This window comes from Cynocephalus volans, chromosome 11 (assembly GCF_027409185.1).
Source record: "Cynocephalus volans isolate mCynVol1 chromosome 11, mCynVol1.pri, whole genome shotgun sequence".
NCBI lineage: Eukaryota > Metazoa > Chordata > Mammalia > Dermoptera > Cynocephalidae > Cynocephalus > Cynocephalus volans.
Window position 1 is genome coordinate 40,661,246 of NC_084470.1, and position 26,266 is coordinate 40,687,511.

The 26,266-nt window shown below is 36.3% G+C and overlaps 1 protein-coding gene across 1 annotated transcript in view; it reads left to right on the top strand.

Annotated features, from left to right (window-relative positions):
• ZCWPW2 (zinc finger CW-type and PWWP domain containing 2) overlaps positions 1-26,266 on the top strand; it is a 172,734-nt gene that overhangs the window by 82,057 nt on the left and 64,411 nt on the right. Inside the window, exon 3 of the mRNA XM_063115455.1 lies at positions 6,612-6,771. Coding sequence (XP_062971525.1) covers positions 6,612-6,771 — 160 coding nt within the window. The remainder of the gene's footprint in view (positions 1-6,611; positions 6,772-26,266) is intronic.

The window sequence follows — 26,266 nt, forward strand, 5'->3', positions numbered from 1 at the left end:
AGGAGGAAGGCTAGTATTTATTTATTCCTTCTAATATCAGATTCATATGCATGTTCAGAGAGCTTAGAGAAATGCTGTGAATATTTATGGAGAGGGCTGTACATATACATATCACAAAGGTGTGTAATTGTGCAGGCTCTGTAGGCTGGCTGTGGCTGGCTTTGATGTGGACTCATCTGAGAAGAGGGAGAAGAATGTCCTTAGCGTCCATTTCTGTCTAACCAGAGCCATAGTGGGCCCTCAAGAATGAGAAAGAGGGGGTTGGTGGCTGGTGCCAGCTGGACTTGTTGAAGGTCAAGGTCAGTATAGCTGGTTTGGCCTTATCTGCTGAGAGTTGCCTTTGTTTGGTTACAGAAAAGAAAACTTCATAACAGTTAGTGAGATATATACATGCAGGCTGAGAAATATGTGTCTGTCCTTTCCCTCCCCCTGAGGCCATTTGGTTCTGTTTAACAATTTGAATGTCTCTTTTAACTGCAGTGAGTCCATTTTGTCTATCCTTTGGGATGCATTTTAACATATTTTTTACCTTTAATATCAGTTGACAATTTAGTAGCAAATCAGTAATCTACAGACCTCAAATCCAAGCAATTTATGATTTTTGTGTGTGTGCGATTTCAGATTTTTTACACCATGATTTGTATGCTTCCTTTAGGTTTTAAAAAGATCTAAATATCAAATTTATCTAGTTTCTAAGTAATTATTTTAATTAGGCAAAAATATTTCTGTGTCATTCCTTCTTCTCAGCTATAACAGTTATCTTGCACATATTTGGTGTATTAGTTTGCTGAGGCTGCCATAACAAAACACCATAGACTGGGTGGGTTAGACAACAGAAATTTATTTTCTCACAGTTCTGTAGGCTAGAAATCCTGAGATCAAGGTATTGGCAGGGAGTCTTGGTTTCTTCTGAGATTCTTTCCTTGGCCTGTAGATGGCCACCTTCTTGCTGTGTCCTCTCATGGTCTTCCCTCTCTCTATGTCTATATCCTATCTCCTCTTCTTACAAGACCAGCCATATTGGATTAGGGCCCACCCCAGTGAACTCATTTGAACTTAATTACCTCTTTAAAAGCCTTCTCTCCAAATATGGTCACATTCTGAGGTACTAGGTAACCCTAAATTACCCAGTACTTCAACATATGAATTTGGAGAGGGAATACAATTCAGCCCATAATAATGGCACTTTACAGTGTTTTATTTATTTATTTATTTATTTAGTTTTATCAATATGCAATGTCGTTGATTTTCATGTCCCTTTACAGATTCCTCCCTCCTCCCTGCCTCTCCCTTCTCCCACCCAACAACATCGTATGTGTTCACTTGTCTTCACAAGTTCAAGGAATTGTGATTGTTGTGTCTTCTTCCCCACCCCACCCCCCGTTTGTTTGTGTATTTATTTATTTATGTTTAGGTCCCACAAATAAGTGAGAATGTGGTATTTCTCTTTCTGTGCCTGACTTATTTCACTTAATATAATTTTTTCTAAGTCCATCCATGTTGCTGCAAATGGTAGTATTTCATTCTTTTCTAGCAGAGTAGAATTCCATTGTGTAGACATACCACATTTTCCTTATACACTCATCTTATGATGTACATTTGGGCTGTTTCCAACTCTTGGCTACTGTAAATAGTGCTGCAGTAAACATTGGCATACAAGTATGCCTTCAACATGATGATTTCCATTCCTCTGGTTATATTTCCAGCAGTGGAATAGCTGGGTCATATGGTAGATCTATCTGTAATTGTTTGAGGAAACTCCATACCATTTTCCATAAAGGCTGCACCATTTTGCAGTCCTACCAACAGTGTAGGAGGGTTCCTTTTTCTCTGCAGCCTCACCAGCATTTATCATTCTGTCTTTTGGATATTAGCCATACTAACTGGAATGAGATGGTATCTCAAAGTGGTTTTGATTTGCATTTCTGTGATAATGAGTGATGTTGAGCATTTTTTCATATGTCTGTCAGCCATTGTAAATCTTCCTTTGAGAAATGCCTTTTCATCTCCTTTGCTCATTTTTAAATTGGGTTACTTGCTTTTTTGCTATGAAGTTGTTTGAGTTCCTCATATATTCTGGATATTAATCCTTTGCCAGGTGTGTATTTTGCAAATATTTTCTCCCACTCTGTTGGTTGTCTTTTCACTCTGTTAGTTGTTTCTTTTGCTGTGCAGAAGCTTTTTATTTTGATAAAATTCTATTTGTTTATTTTTCCTTGGTTGCCTGTGCTTTTGGGGTCATATTCATGAGGTCTGTACCCAGTCCTACTTCCTGGAGTGTTTCCCCTATGTTTTCTTTAAGGAATTTCATTGTTTCAGGATGTATATTTAATTCTTTAATTGATTTTGAGTTGATTTTGGTATATGGTGAGAGGTACGGGTCTAGTTTCATTCTCCTACACATGAATATCCAGTTTTCCCACCACCACTTGCTGAAGAGGCAGTCTCTTCCCCAGTGTGTGGACTTGGTGCCTTTGTCAAAGATCAGATGGCTGTAGGTGTATAGGTTGATTTCTGGATTCTCTATTCTATTCCATTGATCCATGTGTCTGTTTTTATGCCATTACTATGCTGTTTTGGTTATTATAGCTTTGTAGTATAGTTTAAAGTCAGATAGTGTTGTGCCTCCAGCTTTATTTATTTATTTTTTTTGCTCAGAATTGCTTTGGCTATTTGTGGTCTTTTGTTATTGCATATAAATGTCTGGATAGTTTTTTCTATTTCTGAGAAAAATGTCATTGGAATTTTGATGGGGATTGCATTGAATTTGTAGATCACTTTGGGTAGTATGGTCATTTTCATAATGTTAATTCTTCTGATCCAAGAGCATGGGATATCTTTCCCTCTTCTTGTGTCCTCTTTAATTTCTCTCAACAGTGGTTTGTAGTTCTCTTCATAGAGATTTTTCACATCCTTTGTCAGCTTTATTCCTAAGTATTTTATTTTTTGGTGGCTATTGTAAATGGGCTAGCTTTCTTGATTTCTTTTTCTGCATGTTCACTAATGGAGAATAGAAATGCTACTGATTTTTGCATGCTGATTTTGTATCCTGCTACTTTGCTGAAATCGTTTATCAACTTTAAGAGTCTTTTGTAGAGGCTTTAGGTTGTTTGATATATAGGATCATGTTATCTGGAAACAGGGACAGTTTGACTTCATCTTTTCCAATCTGGATGCCCTTTGTTTCCTTCTCTTCTCTGATTGTTCTGGCTAGTATTTCCAACACTGTGTTGAATAGGAGTGGTGAGAGTGGGCATCCTTGTCTAGTTCTTGTTCTTAATGTAAAAGCTTTCAGGTTTTCCCCATTTAGGATGATATTGGTAGTGGGCTTGGCATATATGGCTTTAATTATGTTGAGATACTTTCCATCTATACCTCACTCATAGAGAGTCTTTATCATGAACCAGTGTTGAATGTTGTCAAATGCTTTTTCAGCATCTATAGAGATGATCATATGGTCTTTGCCTTTGATTTTATTGATGTGGTGTATCACATTTATTGATTTGTATATGTTGAACCAACCTTCCATCCCTGGGATGAATCCCACTTGATTGTGGTGGATAATTTTGTGTATGTGTTGCTGTATTCTATTAGCTAGAACTTTATTCAGGATTTTTGCATCTATATTTATCAAGGATATTGGCTTTTAGTTTTCTTTTTTTGTTGTATCTTTGTCTGGTTTGGGTATCAGGGTGATGTTTGCTTCGTAACGTGAATTTGGGAGAATGGCCTATGTTTAAATCTTTTGGAATAGTTGGTAGAGAACTGGTATCAATTCCTCTTTGAAGGTTTGGTAGAATTCTGCATTGAACCCATCTGGTCCTGAGCTTTTCTTTGTTGGGAGCCTTCTGATAACAGCTTCAATCTCTTTTATTGTTATTGGTCTGTTCAGATTTTCTACATCTTCTTGGCTCAGTTGTGGTAGTTTGTGTGTGTCTGAAAATTTATCCAAAATTTGCCAAAAAACAAAAAGCACACATTTGTTTGAACTTTGTAACAAAATGGTGTGGAACCAGAGGTACAGGGAGGTCTAGATACCTGATTGAGGCTTCTTGTCTGGTAGAAAGCAGAACTAGAGCCTGACTTTCCTGACTTGAACATCATTATCTTTCTCACTCTACAGTGCTGTAAACTGAAGTAGAACTTGACAGCTGTACAGATATTTTTGAATGTTTGGGTGTATTAGATATGCATACTTTGGATCTTGGTCTATAAAATTCTATCAAGTTTCTACTGTACATTTACTAGTCAAAGCTTCCTGCCATTATTTGCTGGCTGCCTTAGCTTCTTGCTTTTTATTCTCTGAACAGTTAGTCAGAGTCTAGAATTATTGGTAACATTTTAAAAACTTAGTTCTTGTATATAGTGCAGTTTTGCCTGGATAGGATATTAAAGCCCATGGATTGGATTGCTAACACAGTTTCAGCCAAATAATTTATGTTCTGCTATTTAAATACTAAATAATCATTTTAATTTCAGAGTTATAGTTTTTAAAAATAAGAAGTCAATTTCTATGAGACATTAAAACTAAATATTTAAGAAAATGTGGACTTAATATGTAGGATAAATAAAATAACTAAGTATAGTTAGGATATTTTATCTGAAGGGGGAAAATAGATATTATTGAAACAAACTCATCTATATCCTATTTGTTGTTATTACACTGAAACTACATAATAAATCTGTCCTTGAGGTTGATGTGGTAGTATTTCTTATTGCCCAAATGTCTAATAAGAAAGGCCTTTTGTAATTTTAGTAATTTTGCTTTTTTGACTGTGATACAAGGTAATCCTTCTCAAATTCATTTTACCATAGAACTGGAGAAGACCTTCACAAGTTGTATAGTTTCCCCACTCCTGTACACATACCACATTCTTAAACACACACACACACACACACACACACCCTACACTACATACCACACACTTTAGTACCATTTACCTAATGATTGCTTAGGCTCTGATCAGCAAGGCAATATAATTTATGAAGTTGAATATTTTCTCTCTGGGCCAATTAATTCTTCTGAACTCCTTTTTCTTGAGTTCAGTATAGTCTCCTTGTGGTTTCCCTTCCTTTGGTACTGGTCCTGCTTCTGAGCCATGACTGTGATCTAGTCAATTGGAAAACATTTGGACTTTGGCATCAGGACGACCTCTTTTGAATGACATCTTTACGAATGGTGTCTTTACCTCTTATTAATAGTGTTCTTGGGAAAGTTACATAATATCTCCCAGACTCAGTTTTCCCATTTGCAGAGAGGAAATAAATACCCATCTCATAAGGTTGGTGGGAGGATTAAATGTGATAAAGCATCAAAGGAGTGCCAGGAACACTGACATTATTAATTTGCCCCAGGAAAAGATAGTTTTGCTCTCTTCTAATTCCACCCCAGATTTTTTTCAGGACAACTTTTAAAATATTTGTCATATTCCTCCTCAGTTTCTCTTATAATAGCATTGAGTCAATTTTCCTAACTTTTACTGTTTAAAAATACAGAAATTATTTTTAAAATGTTGAGTGATTGTATCACTTAAAAATTCTAATTTTCTCAGTGCTAAATTTGTTTTTATTTACATTTATAATCGGGAATTTTAAACATGATTATACATCTGTGAGTTTTTAGATTGTTTCAAACTTCCTTTTAAAACAGAATCTCATAAACCAAATAAAATGAATAATTTCCTAGGTGTGCGTTTTCTTCCAACGTTTTTCAGGACATGTTCTCTAATTTCCTGTTTGGGCTCCACATGGAAATATTGTTTCTGTTCTTGCTTATCAGAGGTGTCAGTGATAGGAGCTGTCTGCTGCAGGTATAGAAAAGAAAAAACAAGTAAAACCAAAACAGAAAGTAGAAGAACAGAAAGAGACAAAAGTGGGAAATGAACACCCAAAGAGAAAAATGAAACATATCAAGGCATTTCTAGAGGTTTATGTAATGAATGAACACACCTCTAAAGATTTATTTTTAATAGAGGATAAATTTTATTTCCAGTACTGATGATTTCTAACAGTTTGGTCACTTGCCAATGGAATAGATTGGCAGGGGGTGAAGGAACAATAATAGAACTGCTGAGCTCTATTTCTGCTTTTCCCACAGTGGTTTTACTCCACAGTGTTATTGCAGCCTGAGCTATGAGTACTCCTTTAGGAACCCTGGCTCAGGAAATATCAACTCTCTGCTACTCTCTTAGAAGTTATCCACTGGGTTAACATTTTAGTAATTATTCATTCTGATTGGTTAGAGTTAATTCAACCCTACCATGAATATGATGAATCTTTTTCTCTTATCTTTTCTGTCAGCAGTGCCTAAGTGTCTCTTATTGACCCTGGAGATCATTCTTTTGTTTTATAATTCTTTCCTCTTATATATTACCAATAGCTTAAATTTGTGACTATTTCAAACCTTACTATACCTGCAAAGATACAACTTATGACCTGTATCAAATGGATATCCTACCTTTAAAAGATACAAGTAGGAATATGTTTCTGTTTTGTGAAAAAAAAGTCATTAAAATTCAAATGAGGAAGTTTAATATATGATTGTGACAATTGTGTTGATGTCTAGCCTTTTTTAAAGCATAAAAATAATTAAAAATATATTTTTTTGAAAGTTGGCCAGGAATACTTTGCCCTGATCCTTTTAAAGGGAAATATGTGACCTATGACCTGGACGGAAATGTTGAACGGTATCATATAGAATTCCTGGGTGATCCCCATTCAAGATCATGGATAAATGCAACTTTTGTTGGACATTATAGTATCATGTTTAAGGTAGGTATGGTAACATCAAAACTTTATTCTTTTTCCAGTTATTTTTAATTACGGTCATTTTTATTTCTGATCCCAGAATATCTATAATTATTTACTTTCAGATTTATTTAAATAAAATAATATATATTATTTGTTTAAATTCAAATATTTGTATTTTTAAAGAAGTTTTTTCAAAGAAAGTATGGATATAAAATAGCTGTGGGAGTTTTAAATTTTATTTTTCTAATGGCACTATAGTAAAAAGCAACTGGAAACTTTACATAATTGCCTTTTGAAACAATTTTAATATCATCATTTGGTAATGTTTTAATTTTCTTGAGAAGACTCATAAGTTGTAACCCTAGCTCACAGAGAAAATTATGAAATACAACCAGTTTTTCAAATTTCAAATGGAATATTTCATTATACTAACTCCTTTAGCATCTTTTTGACTCTTTTTAAACTTTAAATCCCATACTACAATTAGTGAATAGAACAGATTCTCACAGTGATGAGAAGAGGTGAACTGGACCTATTTCCAAGGGTTTGGTTTAATAAGTGTAAATGAGTTCAATTATCTTTGTCTATAGCCTAATGTTGAAATTTTTCATCTCTGCACCATGCTTTCATTAGAAATCTGGTAAAAAGTCAATTTCAGAAACATCTGGATACCTTTGATTTCAATTTGGACAGTTTCTTTTTTATAGTGATAAGGATACATATTCAGATATAAATGTGAGTTTTATATAAAAAGCATATAATTTAATCCATAATTAAATCTGGGGAAATTTGAGGTAGTTTAAAATGGGTTTTTACTATATCTTTGGCATATATATTTTGTACTGTTCAGTATTATCAGTTTGAAAGCAGCTAGAAGGGAATGTTCTTTTAGAAAAATATTTAATGATGGAATAGCAGCACATATATTCATTTTGTGGTAGTTATGAGATAGTCGTCTTAATGTGAGATACCTTCTCTGCTGTGATGTTCTGGATGTGTTTCTAGACACTTCTGCTGTCAACCAAAGATGACAGAAGAAGACTTCTGTGTTCTCCTGCCCCTTTTTAAAGGATGGAGAAACTGCTCATGAAGTTGGTTTTAAAATCTTACCCATAATAGCTGAGTTTGTTTCTTGAACTCTAACCTACAGTTTTATTGCCTAGACTTCCCAGGGATTTAATACTTTTTGGTTTTCTCTTCCCTGGAGCTCCTATATCCTCAAATGCTGTCTCTGTATGCCACATTGATCCATGTATTATATATCACATTGATCCATATATTATATACCACATTACTGTATATCACATTTATCCATATATTAAATACACTTGCCCTGCCCCCAGGAAAAGACTATTTACATAAAAAATAATACATAGTAAACAATGTAGACTTTCTTAAGTTTTTTTCTGGAGGAGGTAGAAGAGGGTGTAAATTGCACAAGTTGTCTGATTACTTTTTCTAAAATCAGATGAAGAGTGATAGGCATATAATTCTCACTGGCTATAGCTGACTAAATCTTACTTCATGTATTATTTCAACATCAGTTTTTCCTAATTTGTGTAAGCTTAGTTTAACAAATAATTAAATAATATTTCAGGATCTTCAGTGAATATGGACTCTTTATATATTTTGCAGTGCATATGTTAAGGTGGGAATGAAATAAGCATGTCTAGAAAGACAGACTTGCATTATATGCATCTGTAGGAAAATTAAATATTTTATAGTTTTATATTACTAAAATTGTAACTATTCTTCAGTTCAATCATATTTATCTAGTTTTTTTTTAAAAAATAGTCAATTCCCCATGGTTAACATGTTTATGGGACTGCTAACTTATTAATTTTATTGTTGAAAGCATAAAAGTACTCAGTCACTGTCTATTCGTACAGATGATAGGGTTTTCCCCCAGTAATAGAGCCACTCATTGATACACTGAGATATACTTCAAAAAGAAGTTGAAGGCAATATTTAGATTGTAGATTTGAAATTTATATTAGTTTATTCACATATCTTATTTTTTAATCAGTGGCTAGAAAAATAGCTGGTCCCCCACCCCCCTGATTTAAAGAAAACTTGATTCTCCTTAAAGTATTCAGAGAGAGGATTCTGGGAAGATGCCAGGGCAGGAAGCATCAGAAATCTGGCTTTGCTCCTAAATAACAATTACACTGGCAGAATCTGTCTAATGTAACTGTTTCGGATCTCTGAATCTACTGAAGGCTTGAAACTGCCAGGGAGGTGAAGGCTTGGTCTTTAAACTGTGGTTAATTTCAGTTAATATTAATTCTTAGCACTACCAGTACCCCACCCCCCAGCCCTGTGGCCGGCAGCTGTGCACATAACTTCAGAGACTAATGCACTTAAAATAACTATTAATTTATATTTTTGGATAAAAAATATATAAGGATGTAACTTTGTGACATCAACAGCTGAAAGGTATGGGGACAGAGCTGTTAAAGAAGCAGACTTTTTGTATGTTGTTAGGGATAAACACGTATACCTCAAATTAGTGTTCTAACATTATGATATTAAATGTAATCCCCATGTTAACCACAAAGAAAATAGATGTAGAATATATACAAAAGGAAATGAGAAAAGAATTTAAATTTTTCAGTATAAAAAATGAGCTAAACACAGAAGAAGACAGTGATGCAGGAAGTAGGGACAAAAGAGCTATAAGGCATATAGAAAACAAATAACAAAATGACAGAAGTAAGTTCTTATCAGTAGTTACTTTAAATGTAAATGGATCAAACTCTCCAATCAAAAGACAGAGACTGGCAGAATAAATTAAAAAATTATGATCCAACTAGGTGCTGTATACAAAACACTCACTTTAGATCCAAAGACACAAATAGATTAAAAGTGGAAGGATGGGAAAAGATATCCATGCAAATAGTAACCAAAAAGTAGGGGTGGCTATATATATATACTAATATCAGTCAAAATAAGCTTTAACTTAAGTTTACAAGAAACAAAGACATTAGATATGAGGGGACTTCAAAGTTTGTGGAATAATAGGATTTAAAAATAAAAAATATAAACTTCATTTCTCATGTAACCTTCACCAAGTTCAATACACTTCTGTAAGTGAAGATACGAGCAATTTATTCTGTCCATAAAGAACTGCAGGTCCTGGTAATTTAACCATGTCAATGCAGTCTTTTTATATTATTACTTGAAGAAAAATGTGTGCTCTTTAAATATTTTTTAAGATTAGGAAACAAAAAGAAGTCTGAAGAAGACAAATCAGGACTTTAAAGGGGATGCACAATGATTTCCCATGGAAACTCTCATAAAATTGCCATTGTTTTTTGATGAGAGGAATGAGCAGAATCATTGTTGCTGTGGAGAAGGACTCTCTGCTGAAGCTTTCCTGGGCATTTTTCTGTTAAAGCTTCAGATAACTTTCTCAAAACTCTCTCATAATAAGCAGAAGTTATCATTCTTTGGCCCTCCAAAAGTCAACAATTGGCAAAATGCCCTGAGCATTTTCAAAAAAAACTGTTGCCATGACCTTTGCTCTTGAACAGTCTGCTTTTACTTTGACTAGACTAGTTCCACCTCTTGGTAGCCATAGCTTTTATTGTGCTTTGTCTTCAGGACCATATTGGTAAATCCATGTTTCATCCTGTTACAGTTTATCAAAGGAATGCTTCAGGACCTTGATCCCAGTTGCTTAAAATTTCCATTGAAAGCTCTGCTCTTGTCTGCAGCTGATCTGGGCACAACAGTTTAGGCATCCATTGAGCAGATAGTTTACTGAACTGTAATTTTACAGTCAGAATTGTGTAAGCTGAACTCATTGAGATGTCTGTGGTATTGGCTACTGTTTCTGTTGTTAATTGTCAGTCCTCTTCAGTTAGGTAGGGCATGAACGAGATTAATTTTTTACCTTCCAAATTGATGTAGATGATCTGCCAGTGTAGGCTTTATCTTCAACATTGTCTTGTTCCTTTTTGAAATAAGTTATCCATTTGTAAACTGCTAATTTCTTTGGGGAATTGTCCCCATAAACTTTTGTAAAGTATCACTGATTTCACCATTCTTCCAACCAAGTTTCACCATAAATTTGATGTTTGTTCTTCAATTTTAGAAGAATTTATATTGCTTTGATATGGACTCTTTCCAAACTTATGTCTTATTCATAGTGCCTCAAACTAGATCCTGTTTAGATATGTTATAACAAGTTAGTGAAAGTTTATTTTGGTACAAAAGTTTTTTAAATCCATGCATGGTTTTTTCATAATATTTATTTTCCATGAGTTTTTTCAAGACCCTGTATTAATAAAAGGTTCAACAAGAGGGTATAACAATACAACAGTTGTAAACATTTATGCACCAAATAAGAGACCATCAAAACATATGAAGCAAAAACTTGCAGAATTGAAGGAAGAAATAGACAGTTCTACAATAATAATTGGAGACTTCAATACCCCACCCCCAGTAATAGATAGAAAACCAGACAGAAAATAAATACATAGAGGACATAAACAACACAGTAAGCCAAATAATTCTAACAGGCATGTACAGAACACTCTACCCATCCAAAACAGCATATGTATTTCTCCCAAGTACACATGGAACATTTCCAGGATAGACAATATGTCCAGCTATAAATTGTCAACAGATTTTAAAAGATAGATATCATGGGAACCATGTTCTGTGACCACAGCAGGATGAAGTTAGAAATAATAATAGAAGTAAAACTGGAAAATTCACAAATTTGTGGAAATTAAACAACATACTTCTAAATAACTGATAGATCAAAGAAGAAATCACAAGGGAAACTAGAAAATACTTATAGACAAATGAAAATGAAAACACAACATACCAAAACTTATGGGGCACAATGAAAGCAGTATCAAAGGGGAAATGGATAGCTATATGATATTTCCTATTAAAAAATAGGAAATATCTCAAATTAACAATCTAAGTTTGCAGCTAAAGTAACTAGAAAAAAAAAGAACAAACTAAACCCAAAGCTACCCAAAAGAAGGAAAAAATAAAGATTAGAGCAGAGATATACAAAATATAGTAAAGAAAAATAGAGAAAATCAATAAACCAAAAGTTGATTCTTTGAAAAGATCAACAAAGTGATAATCTTTATCTAGATGGACCAGTAAAAGAAGACTCAAATTATTAAAATTAGAAATGAAAGTAGAGTCATTACTACCAAGTCTGCATAAATAAAAATGATTATAAGCGTAATGTGAACAATTGTACATCAACAAGTTTGATAACCTTAATGAAATGGACAAATTCCTAGAAACACAAAACCTATCAAAACTAAGTAATGAAGAAATAGAAATTCTGAACAGACTTATACATAGTAATGAGATTGAATAAGTAATCAAAAATCTCCCAACAACAACAAATCCTTGGACTTGATGGCTTTACTGTTGAATTATGCCAAATATTTAAAGAACTAATACCAGTCTTTCTCAAGCTTTTCCTAAAAATTTAATATTTAATAGGAAGGAATACTTTCTGACTCATTTTATAATGAGGCAAGCATTACCCTGATAACAAATCAGACAAAACCACTACAAGGAAAGAAAACTACAGACTAATATCCCTTATTAACATTGATGAAAAACAAAACTCAGGGAAATACTAGCAAACCTAATTCAGCAGCTTGTTAAAAGGATTATAGACTATGACCAAGTAGAGTTTATTTCTAGAAGGCAAGTATGATTCAACATACAAAAGTAATCAATGTAATACAACACATTAACAGAATGAGGAAAGAAAATATGATCAACTCAACTGATGCATAAAAAGTATTTGACGAGATTCAATACCATCTCATGATTAAAAAACAACAACAAAAACCCACTCAACAAACTAGGAATAGAAGGATAGTACCTCAACATAACAGAAACCATATATGAAAAACACATAGCAAACATGATACTTAATGATGAAAGACTGAAAGCTTTTCCTCTAAAATCAGGAACAAGGCACAGATGCCTACTTTTTACCATTTCAACACAGACCTGAAGTTTTAGTCAGAGCAAATAGGCAAAAAATTTTAAAAAATTAAAAAATAAAGCAAGATAGGAAATGAAGCAAAATTATCTCTGTTCACAGATGATATGATCTTATCTTCTATGCAGAAAGCCCTAAAAATTACACATACACACACACACACACACAACTATCAGAACTAATAAATGAATTCAGCAACATAGTCGGATACAAAGTCAACACACAAATATCAGTCACATTTCTATACACTAGTAATGAACAATGTGAAAAGGAAGTTATGAAAAAAATTCCATTTACAATAACATCAAAAGGAATAAAATACTTAGGAATTAACTTAACCAAGGAGATGAAAGACTTGTAAAATGAAAACTACAAAAAATCAATGGAAGAAATTAAAGAAGATATAAATAAATGAAACACATACTGTGTTCACAGATTGGAAGACTTAATATTGTTAAGATGTCAGTTATACCCCCAAAAACTACAGATTCAGTACAACCCCTATTAAAATTTCAGTGATGATTTTTACAGGAATAAAAGAACCCATGCTAAAATTTATATGGAATCTCAAGTGACCCTGAACAGCCAAAACAATCTGAAAAATAAGAACAAAGCTGGAGGACTCACAGTTCCTGATTTTAAAACTTACTACAAAACTACAGTATTCAAAATAATGTGGTACTGGCATGAATACAGACATATAGACAAATGGAATAGAATAGAGGGCCCAGAAATAAATCCTCACTTTTTTGGTCCAGTGATTCTTGACAATACTGCCAAGACCATTTCATGGGAAAAGGACAATGTTTTCACCAAATGGTTCTGGGAAAACTGGATATTCTCATGCAAAAAAAAAAAAAAAAAAAAAAAAAAATGAAGCTTGACCCTTATTTAACACTATATACAAAAATTAACTCAAAATAGATCAAAGACCTAAATGTAAGACCTAGAAGTATAAAACTCTTAAAATAGAAAACATAGGGAAAATACTTGTGGTATGAGTCTCTTAAAATAGAAAACATAGGGAAAATACTTGTGGTATGAGTATATACTCATACAAACAATGGAATATTATTCAGCCTTAGATAAGAAGGAAATTCTGACACATGCTACAACATGGACGAACCTTGAGGATATTAAGTGAAATAAGCCAGTCACAAAAGATAAATACTGTATGATTCCACTTATATGAGGTACTTATAATAGTTAAAATCATAAAAATTGGAAGTAGAATGGTGTTACCAGGGGCTGGTAACAGGAAAAAGGAAAAGGAAAAAGGGGAAGTTATTGTTTAATGGATACAGAATTTCAGTTTTCAAAATGAAAAGAGTTATGGAGATGAATGATGGTAATGGTTGTACATTACGAATATGTTTAATACCACTGAACTGTACACTTAAAAATGGTTGAGATCATAAATTTTATGTTATGTGTATTTTATCACAATAAAAAATGGGGGGAAAGTGTGTATTCAAAATTCACATCACTTTGGTAATTAGAGAAAATAGACATGAGCATTGGCTACAGACTATTTTTGAAAAAGCTAATACATGGTATACAATTTTTCCCTGTTAGTATAAATGATTTTTCTTTTATATTTAGTAGGTATGTGTCTGCAGAGCCCATGACTTAAAAGTTTATTTTTTAGCTTGATAGATTACATGATTTAGTTTAGTGTTTCTGAAGCCTGGCTGTGGATTAGGAAGCTTTACAAAACAACAAAAGCACAGCAATGCCTGAGCCCCACCCTACTGGATCAATTAAATCAGAATCTCTTGGAGTGGGGCCAGACATTGACATTTCTAAGTTCCACGCGTAAATCTAATGTGCAGCCCAGGGTGAGAGAACCACTTATTAAGATTTTCTCAACTTGAGGCATCGAGTATGTTTTTATCCCAATCTAACTTTGGTTATAGCTTACTGTTTTCTGTTGACTTTCTTCTGTGTACTTCTTCTGTTAGTATTGCACTTTCATTTGCCTGGAAATTATGCTTACTGTCATAGGCTCAATAATAATTAGTTTAATTGAACTCAGCTTTGAGGTCTTTTTTGTCATCAAATGTTATACATAATTTGGAGATATTGCACATAAAGCTGATTCAGAATTTGAACTTAATATTTACAGCATGTTTAAGTTTCTCTTCTATTCTGTAAGTTGTATAAAGGCATTATAATTTTTCTTAGGTATAAATAATATATTTCTACTAAGCAGTATACTGCAACCAGTGATTGCTTTGCCTACACTTTTTCTAGTTCCTTATATTGCTGAGAAAAATTAGGTATTCACCCCTGATGCTAAGATGATCCTATGGTAAAATTTAGCTTTTCTTGTCCATGATGTGAATGTATGTTTGTGGCTATATATTTTAGTAGTCTGCTTACCATTGTATGTAGGATATGATTGTATAAATATGCAAACATTTCTTTGGTTATCAGAGGTCATTGGGTATTTACCCATTATATTATGAAGTTTCCCTGTATTTTCCAGGGAGATGAAAAGAGAGCATTGCCATATTGCAAACTTCAATTCTACAGGTATAATAATTCTGCTTTCTAATTGTGGTACTCACTAATACTGTTCATCAAAGTTTTCCAGGTCTCTGCCTTCCTGTTACAAAGTAGAATTGAACATTTGATACCCTCGCGGTGGGATAGAGGCAATGAGTTGTGAGTGAAAGTGATGGGTGTCACCTCTTTGAGCACTTAACTGCTAGTGTAACATCATCCAGTGTTCTTTCTTTCCCTGTGACACAGTGACTGGTAATGTTTCAGATATTGGTTAGCTGCTCCCTCAGCCTGGATCCTGAATGACTGCATTCAGCAAAGGCCCCCTGCCAACAACACATGATAGCTATACAATGTGAAGGAGATACAGGCATTTGTTGTATTAAGCCCCTGGAGTTATTCTGACGGATACACTAATCATAGCACAGTTCTTTGTAGCCTGTATCTTTAGAAGGTCCATCCCCGAAATTTCACTACTCTTTAGAATTTAGACAAATTACCGAGATCATGTTACTCTAATTTCTCCAGTTTGTGAATAGAAATAAACAACTCGTTATCCTATAGTAATTTGTCAAATAAGTAGATTTCTTTTCTGTATAATTATAAACATATGAGTAGAAATTATCAATGGATGATTGATGCACTGAATATATATTTAGCCGAGAAAATGTTTTCCAATAAAGAGCTCTGATGTCAACATGCACTATGATGATTCCAATAAATAAAAGAGCCCAAAAATATTTATATCAATCATATATTGAGTCCATATATAGGTCAAAGATTGGGTAGATCCTTTCATATAATACTTAACATTTCACAGCAACCCCATGAAGGTAGGCATCATCACTATTTGACATATGGAAGAAACTGAATCCAAGCTGCATGTCTAATCCTAGGTCAATCAGCTGCTAAGTGATAAGGCAATAATTCGGGTCAAAATGTCCAATGATAAAGTCCAAATTCTTTTCTATTTTTACACTATGCCAAGTTATGTATGCATAAACAGTTGTCTAATTTGCTTTTGAATGTTTTCCCACATTTGTACCTACAACAAGGAAAATTTTTCACCTTTTTAGATTTTTAATTGACATGTATTGATTGCTCTTATTTATGCGGTACAGAATTATATTTCAATACATGTATACAATGTGTGATGATCAAATCAGGGTAATTAACATGTTCATCATTGCACAAATTTATCATTTCTTTGTGATTCATTTCAACTCCTCTCTTCTAGCTAATTGAGCACATGCAATAAATTATTGTTAATTATAGATGTCTAGCACTACTGTAGACCACTAGAACTTATTTTTCTATCTAGCTGTAATTTTGTATCTGTTAACAAACCTCTCTCTATCCTCCCTCCACTCAACCCCTCTCAGCCTCTAGTAACCACAATTCTACTCTCTACTTCTATAAGCCCAAGTTTTGTTTCTTTAGCTCCCACATATAAGAGAGAAAATGAAGTATTTCTCTTTCCATGCCTAAATTATTTCACTTCACATAATGTCTTCCAGGCTTATCCATATTGCCACAAATGACAGGATTCCATTCTTTTTTATGGCTTGGTAGTATTCCATTGTGTATATATACTACATTTTCTTTATCCATTCATCTGTTGATGAATATCTAGGTTGATTATCTTGTCTATTGTGAACAATGCTGCAGTAAACATGGAGATGCACATATCTCTTCAGTGTGCTAATTTCCTTTTCATTGGATAAATACTCAGCAGTGGAATTGCTGGATCATATGGTAGTTCTATTTTTAGTTTTTCAAGGAATCTGCCTTATAGGTGACTTGATACTTTTGTTGATTTTAGAATATCTCTTTGTCTTTGACTTTTGATAGTAATACAATGTGCCTCAGAGATGACATTTTTGGGTTAAATCTGTTGGGGCATCTTTGAACTTCTTGGATCTGGAAGTCCATATCCCTCCCAAAACTCAGAAAGTTTTCAGCTATGTTTCATTAAATAGGTTTTTAATGCCTTTTGCCTACTCTTCCCTTTCTGTAAGACCCATAATGCTAATGTTTGTATGTTTAACATTGTCTCATAAATCTCACAGGCTTTCTTTCTTCCTGTTTTTTTTTTCTTCTGGGTTATTTCAGAAGACCTGTCTTCATATTTAGAAATTCTTTCTTCTGCTTCATCTAGACTCTTGCTTAAGCTCTTAGTTGTATTTTTTATTTCATCTAATGAATTCTTCAGTTACAAGATTTCTGCTTTTTTAAAAATTATATTTATCTCTGTTGAATTTCTCATTCAGATCATTAATTATTTTTCTTATTTTATTTAATTGTCCATCTGAATTCTCTTGCATCTTACTGAGTTTTCTAAGGATTATTATGACGAAATCCTTTTTCGGCATTTAATAGATTTCATTTTCTTTGGATTCTGGTACTGGAGCATTATTGTATACCTTTGAGAGTGTCATGTTTCCATGTTTTTCCATGTTTCTTGTATTCCCTACATTGATGTCTGGGCATCTGGTGGAACAGTCTCTTCTAATTTTCTACATTAGCTTTTGAAGTGAGATACTCTTTCCTGTAGATGTGTTCTATAGTGTTGGATAGGATCTTTTAGTTTTGGTTCTGGGTGAGGGCAGTAGTGTAGTACCCATGTGATTTCTTCAAATGTTTTCAGCATCAAAGTTCTCTGTGAATCCCTCCATGGCCTAGGATCTGGGGTTCTTAGCAGTTCCTTGCTGGAGTGGTGACACTGGCTGAGATTTTTGAGGGCTCGGGTGGGACCTTGAGCCCCTGTGAGATGTGTTAGTGTACTCAGTGACTCTTTAGCTAAAGAGGGCTATCCTGGATTAGTTCACTGCAGTCACAACCAGGACTTCAGTGTTCTGGGAGAGGAGCTGTGGCAAGAGGCTGTTCCTTTGCTAATGTGAGTTGGGTTGCTGTGAAAATAGATGGGAACATGGAGCCCTAGGAGAAGTACTGGGGCTCTCTGGAGCTCTTCAATTAGAGTGGCCAACCCTAGGAGGAGGTAACTGGGGCTGAAATCATGTCCTTGAACTTCTGGAAGAGGCACTAGGGCTATCTGTGGCTCCTCAGCTGTAATAGGTGACACAGGATTGCTGGGGTCATTGGCAAGATCTCAGGCACCCAGAAGAGGGAGGTGCTCTTCAGTCCCTCAGCTGATGTGGGAAACACTGGGTGGGCTTGCTAGGACAACAGCTAGGATCCTTTATCCCCAGAAGAGGCTCTGGGAAGCTCTGAAGCTCCTCAGCTTGAGTGAGTGACCCTGAGTGGGATAGCTGTGGTTGTGGCCAGGACCTGGGTGAGGTCTGTGGGGTCATGGGCAGGACTCTGCACCCCAAGAGACACTCTGAGGGACTCTGCAGCTCCTCAGCTAGAGTAGGCTACTCTGAGTGAGGTCACTGGGGCCATGGGTGGGACCCTGAGATTCCAGGAGAGGTTCTGGGGGATCTCTTCAGCTTCTCAACTGGAGTCGGTGACCTTGGGTGATGTTGCTCCGGCTGTGGGTGGACCCTGCTTCCCCAAGAGAGATGATGAGGTACTCTGCAGCTCCCCAGCTAGAATATGTCACTCTGAGCAAGGTTGTTGGGTTTGTGGTTCGAACCCTGTTCCCTCAGGAAACTTGCAAGGGTGCTTTACAGCTCCTCAGCTGGAGTTGGTGACTTTGGGCAAGGTCATTGGGGACGAGGGCGGAACCCTGAGCTTCCAGGAGAGACTCTGGGGCACTTTGCAGCTTCTAAGCTGGAGTTGGTGACCTTGAGTGACATTGCTGGGGCTGTAGGCAGGACCCTGCTTCCTTAAGAGATAATGGGATACTCTGCAGCTCCCACGCTGGAATGCATTATTCTCATCAAGATTGTTGGGTTTGTGGGTGGAACCCTGTTCCCCAAGGACACACGCTTGGGTGCTCTGCAGCTCCTCAGGTGGAGTTGGCAACTCTGGGCAAGGTAGCTGGGGCTGCGGGCAGGTTCTGCATCTCCAGGAGAGACACTGGAATGTTCTGCAGCTCTGCAGCTAGAGTGGATGATTCTGTGCTGGACTGCCTGTTCCCAGGGGTGCAGGGCACTGAGTGGTTTCAGGTAACAGAATCATGACATGATGAGAGGTCTGTTGGGTCCAGGGAAGAATGTACTCTGGTGTTGGCTCCGATCCCAAAATGGTGATATGCTGCTATAGCCTGGGTGTCAAGGCAAGAGTGAGGGGCAGGGCTCAGTGTGAATTCCCTTTCTGGAATAATACAATTGTGTGGGCTCCAGGCAGCTTCCTGTACTGGGCTCAGAGCCTGCAAAAGCTGTGTGGCTCTTTTGTAGCTAGAATTACAGGCATCTGTGGTGGGAGTGTAGATTGTCGGGGATTTTTTTTTTTTTTTTTTTTTTTTTGCTTACCTTTATCCTGCAGTAAGGAGTTTCCTGGATCTGTGAGACAAGCCAATCTCAGTCTGGCTCTTCATTTGTCTTTATATGCTGCTATCTGAGTTTTTGAGCCTCAAGGTGTCTTTTTCACTGTTTGCTGAACTCCAGTGTTTTCTTCAGGGCAGTTTATTCAGTGTGTGATAATCTATTTGTTGTTTTGGACTTTCTTTGCATCAAAGGTGAAAGAGCTTGGTGCCTCTATTCAGCCATCTTGAACTGGAACCCTGGTGTTTCCTTTTCACCTTTTAATTCTAATGTAACATGTTGAATGATGTAACAGTCTCTGGTAAACTTGCTTTTTACTTGCTGCTTGATGTTCCCCTTTGAAGGACTAGAGACCAAGAAGAACAAGCAGAATTCAAGATATTTTCAAATTGCGTTTGTAATAGTCATTTGACAAGTGCATCTGGATTCATATCTATTTGGGCATGTTTTTGCTTCTAAGATTCATTAAGATGTAAATTCTTAGAATGTAGTCTGTAACAAGGATTAGCAAATGAGTATAACTAGGTCATCGGGTAGTGTTTTTCTGGCCTGGAGAAAGTTTAAGAAAATAGAACATGTTTCTATAGCTGTGACCTATTTGTGAATAATCTGCTAAGAAAACTTTTATAATAATGTACATTAGGAAAAGAATTAAATTGTTGTAGTGGTTAACATAACAGTTAAATAGGCAGACTGTACAGTCAAGCTCTTTGGGTTTGAAACTCAGCTATGCTACTTACTAACAGTTGACTTCAGACAAGTCGCTGAACTTTTTACAAATCCCAGAGGCCTCATCTGTAAAACAGAGGTTATGATAGTATCTGCCTCATAAAGTTGTTGTGAGGGCTGAGGTAATATATGTAAATCATTTAGCATAGTGCTTGTCATATAGTATACTCTCAATAAATGTTAGGTGTTATTATTCATTGGAAGTAACAGGTTAAAAATACAGTTAAATTATTTATTTCCTTTCCCTAGAGCCCCACATCTATAGGAGGCAGTACTAAAAAATATACCAAGAACAATAAAGTAGAGAATAGTATCTTTTATTTTGACTAGGATCATATATGGAAAATGACATGATTTTAGTGTTCTTTTATCAACCAACAAAATGCTTCCAGAAACTGAGGAAAATAGAGCTAGTTGATCATGTTATTCTTTGATTCTTCAGTACACATGACTGAAATGAAGTTATTGCTGCAATGCTTTTCTAGTGTAGTATAAACAGAAGGACTAACAACTATTAAAAGCAGGAGATAAGAGCCTTCTTAATCTGACTCTCCAATATCAGCAATGCCTCAAGAGTACTTCGGAGTTGTTTGATGAAAATTGGAAGGAGAACAGGAAATATTATCTTTTATGTTCTCTGCAATTGAATGAAACCAGTTTCTTTCCCTATCTCTATTCTGCTTTTCTGATTCACTCACGTTTATATATACTGACTTTGCTGCTGCACATAAATTCTTGAATTCACCTCTGTCACCTCTTGACTTTATCTCTTAAAAATTTAGATGGCTGTGAACATGTACTGAAGTTAAAAGTCTAAATCTAAGTAGTATGACCAACTTTACTCAGTTTATAAAGGATGAAACAGGCAGCTACCCTTTTCTTTATCAAATGCATGAAAAATGTATTAAGTGTCAGCTAGGTTTCTCACATTGACTCTTTAGTGGAACAGCAATATTCTTTTCATAAAATTCCAATATATACTTTTCTCAATTATGTAAAAGTGCTTATTTTCTGTTAAAGAAACCATGGGTCAGATCATTGCTTTTAAGCCAATATACAAGGCTCACTAAATTGCCCTCAGAGTCATACCCTTATGAGTAAGCATGCCTTATGATGCACCTTTTATGTTGAGGTTCTTAAATGAGTAAATGGTTATAGCATAACTTTTTGGTACATTCTTCTATCAGGGAATGGCAAAATCCAAAACTCATAATCTTATAACTGGAAGTCTACAATAGGATATATTAACTTCTTTTTCATTTTCTTTAATTCTGTCCCTACCTTTTTTTTTTTTTTTTTTTTTTTTTTTAAGTATCTTCTAGCAAAGGGGTCAGGACCAGTCCATGAATTAGGAAAAACCTATTAACCATAAATAATGCTATTTTAACTAATTTTGAAAATAAATTTCAGAATTACCATTTCCTTACCATCTTATTTAACTCACAGAATATATACTGGTTGTGCATCACATATTTAACCATCTTCTTTATCTAGACATCCCACCTGCTCTTCTGATTCTGTTGTTAAACATAGAATCTGAGCATCTGTCTGCAAGTAAAAATGACCAGTGTTTTCCTATAAACACATATTCTATAATAAACAAGCAAATATGGCATAGAAAATAGGAGTCAAGTATGTTAACTTTCTTTTAAGTTCAGGTCTTGATATCCATTAATACTGTCGCTTAAAACCCTTTAGGCCAATCTTGACTTTTTAAGGCTCAGGGCAAATGAGCACATGCTTATTTTCATGGCTGATTTAAGCCTGTACATTTCTCCTAGTTCTGTTTAATGTCCCTATCTGAAGCAGTCAGCCTGGCTAGAGCAGAATTTTGGATAAGCACTGGCCTTAAAAATTATCCGTTGACTCAATGCTCATTTGCTTCCTGTACTTTATCAATATATTACTAATACTTCACTATCATTTTACGCAGCAGTGTTTACAACTGTTTTCTTACTACAGACCTAGTGATATGTTCAGTTTTGAAAAATAGAAATACTACAACTTAATCAGAATATATAAACTAAACTGTACACAATCAATAAATTTGATGTGTTTTTTATTCTTATCTAACTGTTGCATTAAAATATACATAACATGAAATTTATCATTTTAACCACTTTTAAATGTACAATTCAGTGGTGATTTAAGTTTTTAACTATTGATTAATTGTCCTAGAAAAGATATTCCTAAGCAATATAAAAGTGACCTGATACAGCAAATGCCACATTTCAGTTTTCTATCATTTTCAACACCATTTATTCTCTGTGATATGGGGTAGAAGCTCTTTATAATACCATCTTTGAGATTTGTGTAACAGAATTGCCTAGTAGTAAAATGATATCATTTTGTAGTGGTTGAGCACATAAACTCTGGAGCTAGATTGCCTATGTATGAGTTCTAACTCTGTCTTACTAGCTATGTAAACTTGGGCAAGTTCTGAACTCAGTTCTTCTGCTTCCTCATTTGTAAAATGAGGATAATAGTGCCTACCTCATAAGCTTTTTAGGAAGTTAAAATGAGTTATTTGTGAAGTGCTTAGGATAGTGCCTGGTGGTACTACTTAAGCACTGGATGAAATGAGTAAGTTAAAAAATAATAGGCTCTTTAAGTAATAGAACCCCTATAGAAATAAAATATGTACACAATCAGCTCGTCCCTATTGTGAATAGAGTTCCTATCTCATTTTCTTAGACTGCAGAGACCAAATGATAATCTCATTTGATCTTCATTCATTGCTAAGAGAGTTGATGCTTAGGTTAAGTGACTTGCCTGTGGTCACACAGTAGCAGAATTGGTACTCAAGCCCAAGTCTATGATTACAAACCCCAGGTTTTTATATTATGTCTATCTGCTTGAAATTTACATTGGGCCATCTGCTTCTAATCTTAATAAGCATACCAAATTCATAATACACTATCATCTATAGACTAGAAAACCACAAAGGCCTTTTTATTGATCTCCTGTTGTTAATCCAGCCAACTTGATTAACTAATTTAACTTTTAACCAAGGTTTTTTTGGGGTTTTCTTTGACCAATAAGGGGATTGCAACCCTCGGCACGGTGCTGTCCACACAATGCTCAACCAGTGAGCGGACTGGCCATCCCCATACAGGATCCGAACCCGCGGCCTTGGCACTCCCAGCGCCACACTCTCCTGAGTGAGCCACAGGGCCAGCCCTAACCAAGGTTTTTAAAAGTTGGGCAAAGATGTGAAAGTTCTCTTCACGTTTAGTGTATTGATTCTTTGCCATGGATTTGGGGGCTCTTCATGCTATCATTAAAACCTAGCTAGGGTTTATTTCATTTTCTCACAATGTTAGCAGTAACTGATTATTATTAATAGAAATGTTGGTATCCTGATACCAGGGGGTTTTTTTGTTTTTTCTTTTACTCTACTATTGGTTCCCAGACTTGCTGATCATCACATTCTGCTATAAAGCTCTGTAAAAATATATATTCCTTCATCTGGCCAAGATGGTGGAATAGATGGTCCCCAGCATCACTTTATCCCACAAATCAACCAATTTACAACTAAAAAAATGTAACATCAGCTAAGTTGGGGCTACTGGAGCTCAGGGGAAGAGGAGGAGAGACCTACAGAGTTCATGAAGGCAGGAGAAACCACAATGAGAGAAAAAAATACTGCTCTGAGGACTTTGGGCCGTGGCCACTTTAAGGCTGGAGCTGATGAGTGCATGGAGCAGGAGCCAGCAGGAGCTGCAGCTGTGCCCTTCAGATGGAGTTACTTGGAGACAGCAGGGAAGGAAGAGGGTCTTGGCGGCCCCTAGGACAGCAAGACCACTAATAGGGTTCCCATGGACCAATGCAGGAACAAGGAGCCAAACAACTGAAAAAAGGGAGCCATTTAGAGGACAGTGAGTTATTGCAAGGGAGCAGCGCATGGCCCATCCCATGGGAAGTGTTTGGAGTATGAGTGGTGGGGGAGACAGGCCCACCAGGGGAACACTGGGACACAGCAAGGACAGCTGATTTGCCCCCCAATCAGCACAGGACCACTCAGAGGAGACTGGTCGGGAATGGAGAATTGCATGGGGTGCAGATTGATAAAAAAAACTCAGGCCCAGATCAGAGTTTCTACACCACCCAGATCCACCAGGTCTCTGGAGATCCTGAAGTATCTATAAGGTCAACCATTAAGCCCTGAGCTGCGCAAAAAGCGTTCCCTAGGGAAATAGCAGCAAAGCAGCAATTTAGCTCAATCACAGAGGTCAAGTACTGGTTCCCACAAGAAGTTCCCCCGTTTTAGAAGTAAGCAGAGGACAAAATTAGTTCCAGCCCCAGCACACCACCAGCACCTTGGGGCCTGCCTGGGAACTGGAGGCTTGGAGCAGGGGACTGGACCTCACTCCCACATCCAGGCACACCACACCAGTGCCTCGGGGCCCACCCAGGGACCCAAGGCATAGATAAGGGGACCGGACCCCTCTACCACAACCAGGCACACTCCGCCAGTGCCTTGAGGCCTGCCTGGGGACCGGAGGCACGGAGCCAGGAACCAGACCCCCTCCCATAACCAGGCACAGCACGCCAGTACCTTGGGGCCTGCCTGGGGACCCAAGTCATGGAGAAGGAGACCGGAACCCCCTCCCACAACCAGGCACACCGTGCCAGCGCATCAAGGCCTGCCCAGTGACCCGAGGCATGGAGCCAGGGACCAGAACCCCCTCTCACAACCGGGCACGCCACACTAGCACCTCTGGGCCCACCTGGGGACCCGGGACATGTAGAAGGGGACCGGACTCCCCTCCCACAACCTGGTACACTTCTAGCACCAAGGAGCATGTAAAAACATCACCTCCATGTGGGTGGCCCACCACAGCCACCACAATAACCATGGCTGCTGTGAAAGTGGCTATACGCCACAACCACCACTCAGATGGTCCACCAGCCACTGGAATGCAATGAGGACAAGGAGAGTCACCAGCAGAGGGAAAGAAAAGAAGAGGATGTCTCTGTCCACAAAGCTCATTTCAGAGTGACAGAAGCATCTGCTCTATGATAATATTGGGGGACCTGATCACACCTCTCAGCATTGGACAGATCATCTAGGCAACAGATCAACAAAGTAACCATTATTCTTTCAAGAGAGAAGAAATGTAGGGTAATTAGAGGTGGAAGGGGGAGAGAGAAGGGGATGGGGAGAGATTGGACAAGGGGCATAAAGAATAATTACGATTTGTAACAATGTATATGCTAGGAATATTGATTTGATCAACATATCTCAATGTTGGACCCCAAAAATATGTATAATCAATTTTGATTAAATAAAAAAGTACATATTCCTGAAACTACTTCTCTCAGTGAATCTCAAGAACCACTACAGCAGATTACCTCCCTATAAATACCTATTTTCTCTGTGTTTACTGGAATTAGCTAAAGAAGATATTTGTGTAAATGTATATTATGTTTATTGCATTTATTATGTGGAATGTGTGAATGTATTTATGAGTTTGTGGTACTAAAGAAGCCAGGTAAATCATGGGCAAAATTGTGACATTAGACTCCCTTATCCTTTAAAACATGCTCTCCTCTTTGGTGGTGCCTGATTTTCTCCCTGCTGTGATAGCTGGAGCCCTGTTACTTTCTCTTCTCAAGATCTAATTTCAGGCCTCACACTAATTGACTGACGTATTGGTGGTACAAAATTATTTTTCTAAAGGATATCCCTCCAGGTAGTGGACCAACCTGAAATGTCAGACTAGGGCTTCTTTTTTTTTTAAAAAAAATGGCAGTATGTAGCAGTTGTCTTTTCCATCTTGATAGGAAAAGAGCTAAGATATCCAAAATACTTAATAAATTTATGTTAACGTCTCGGTTAATAAGAAGCTTGTCTAGCATCCTGTGATTTTTCTGATTTGTCAGTTGGGGCCATTTTATG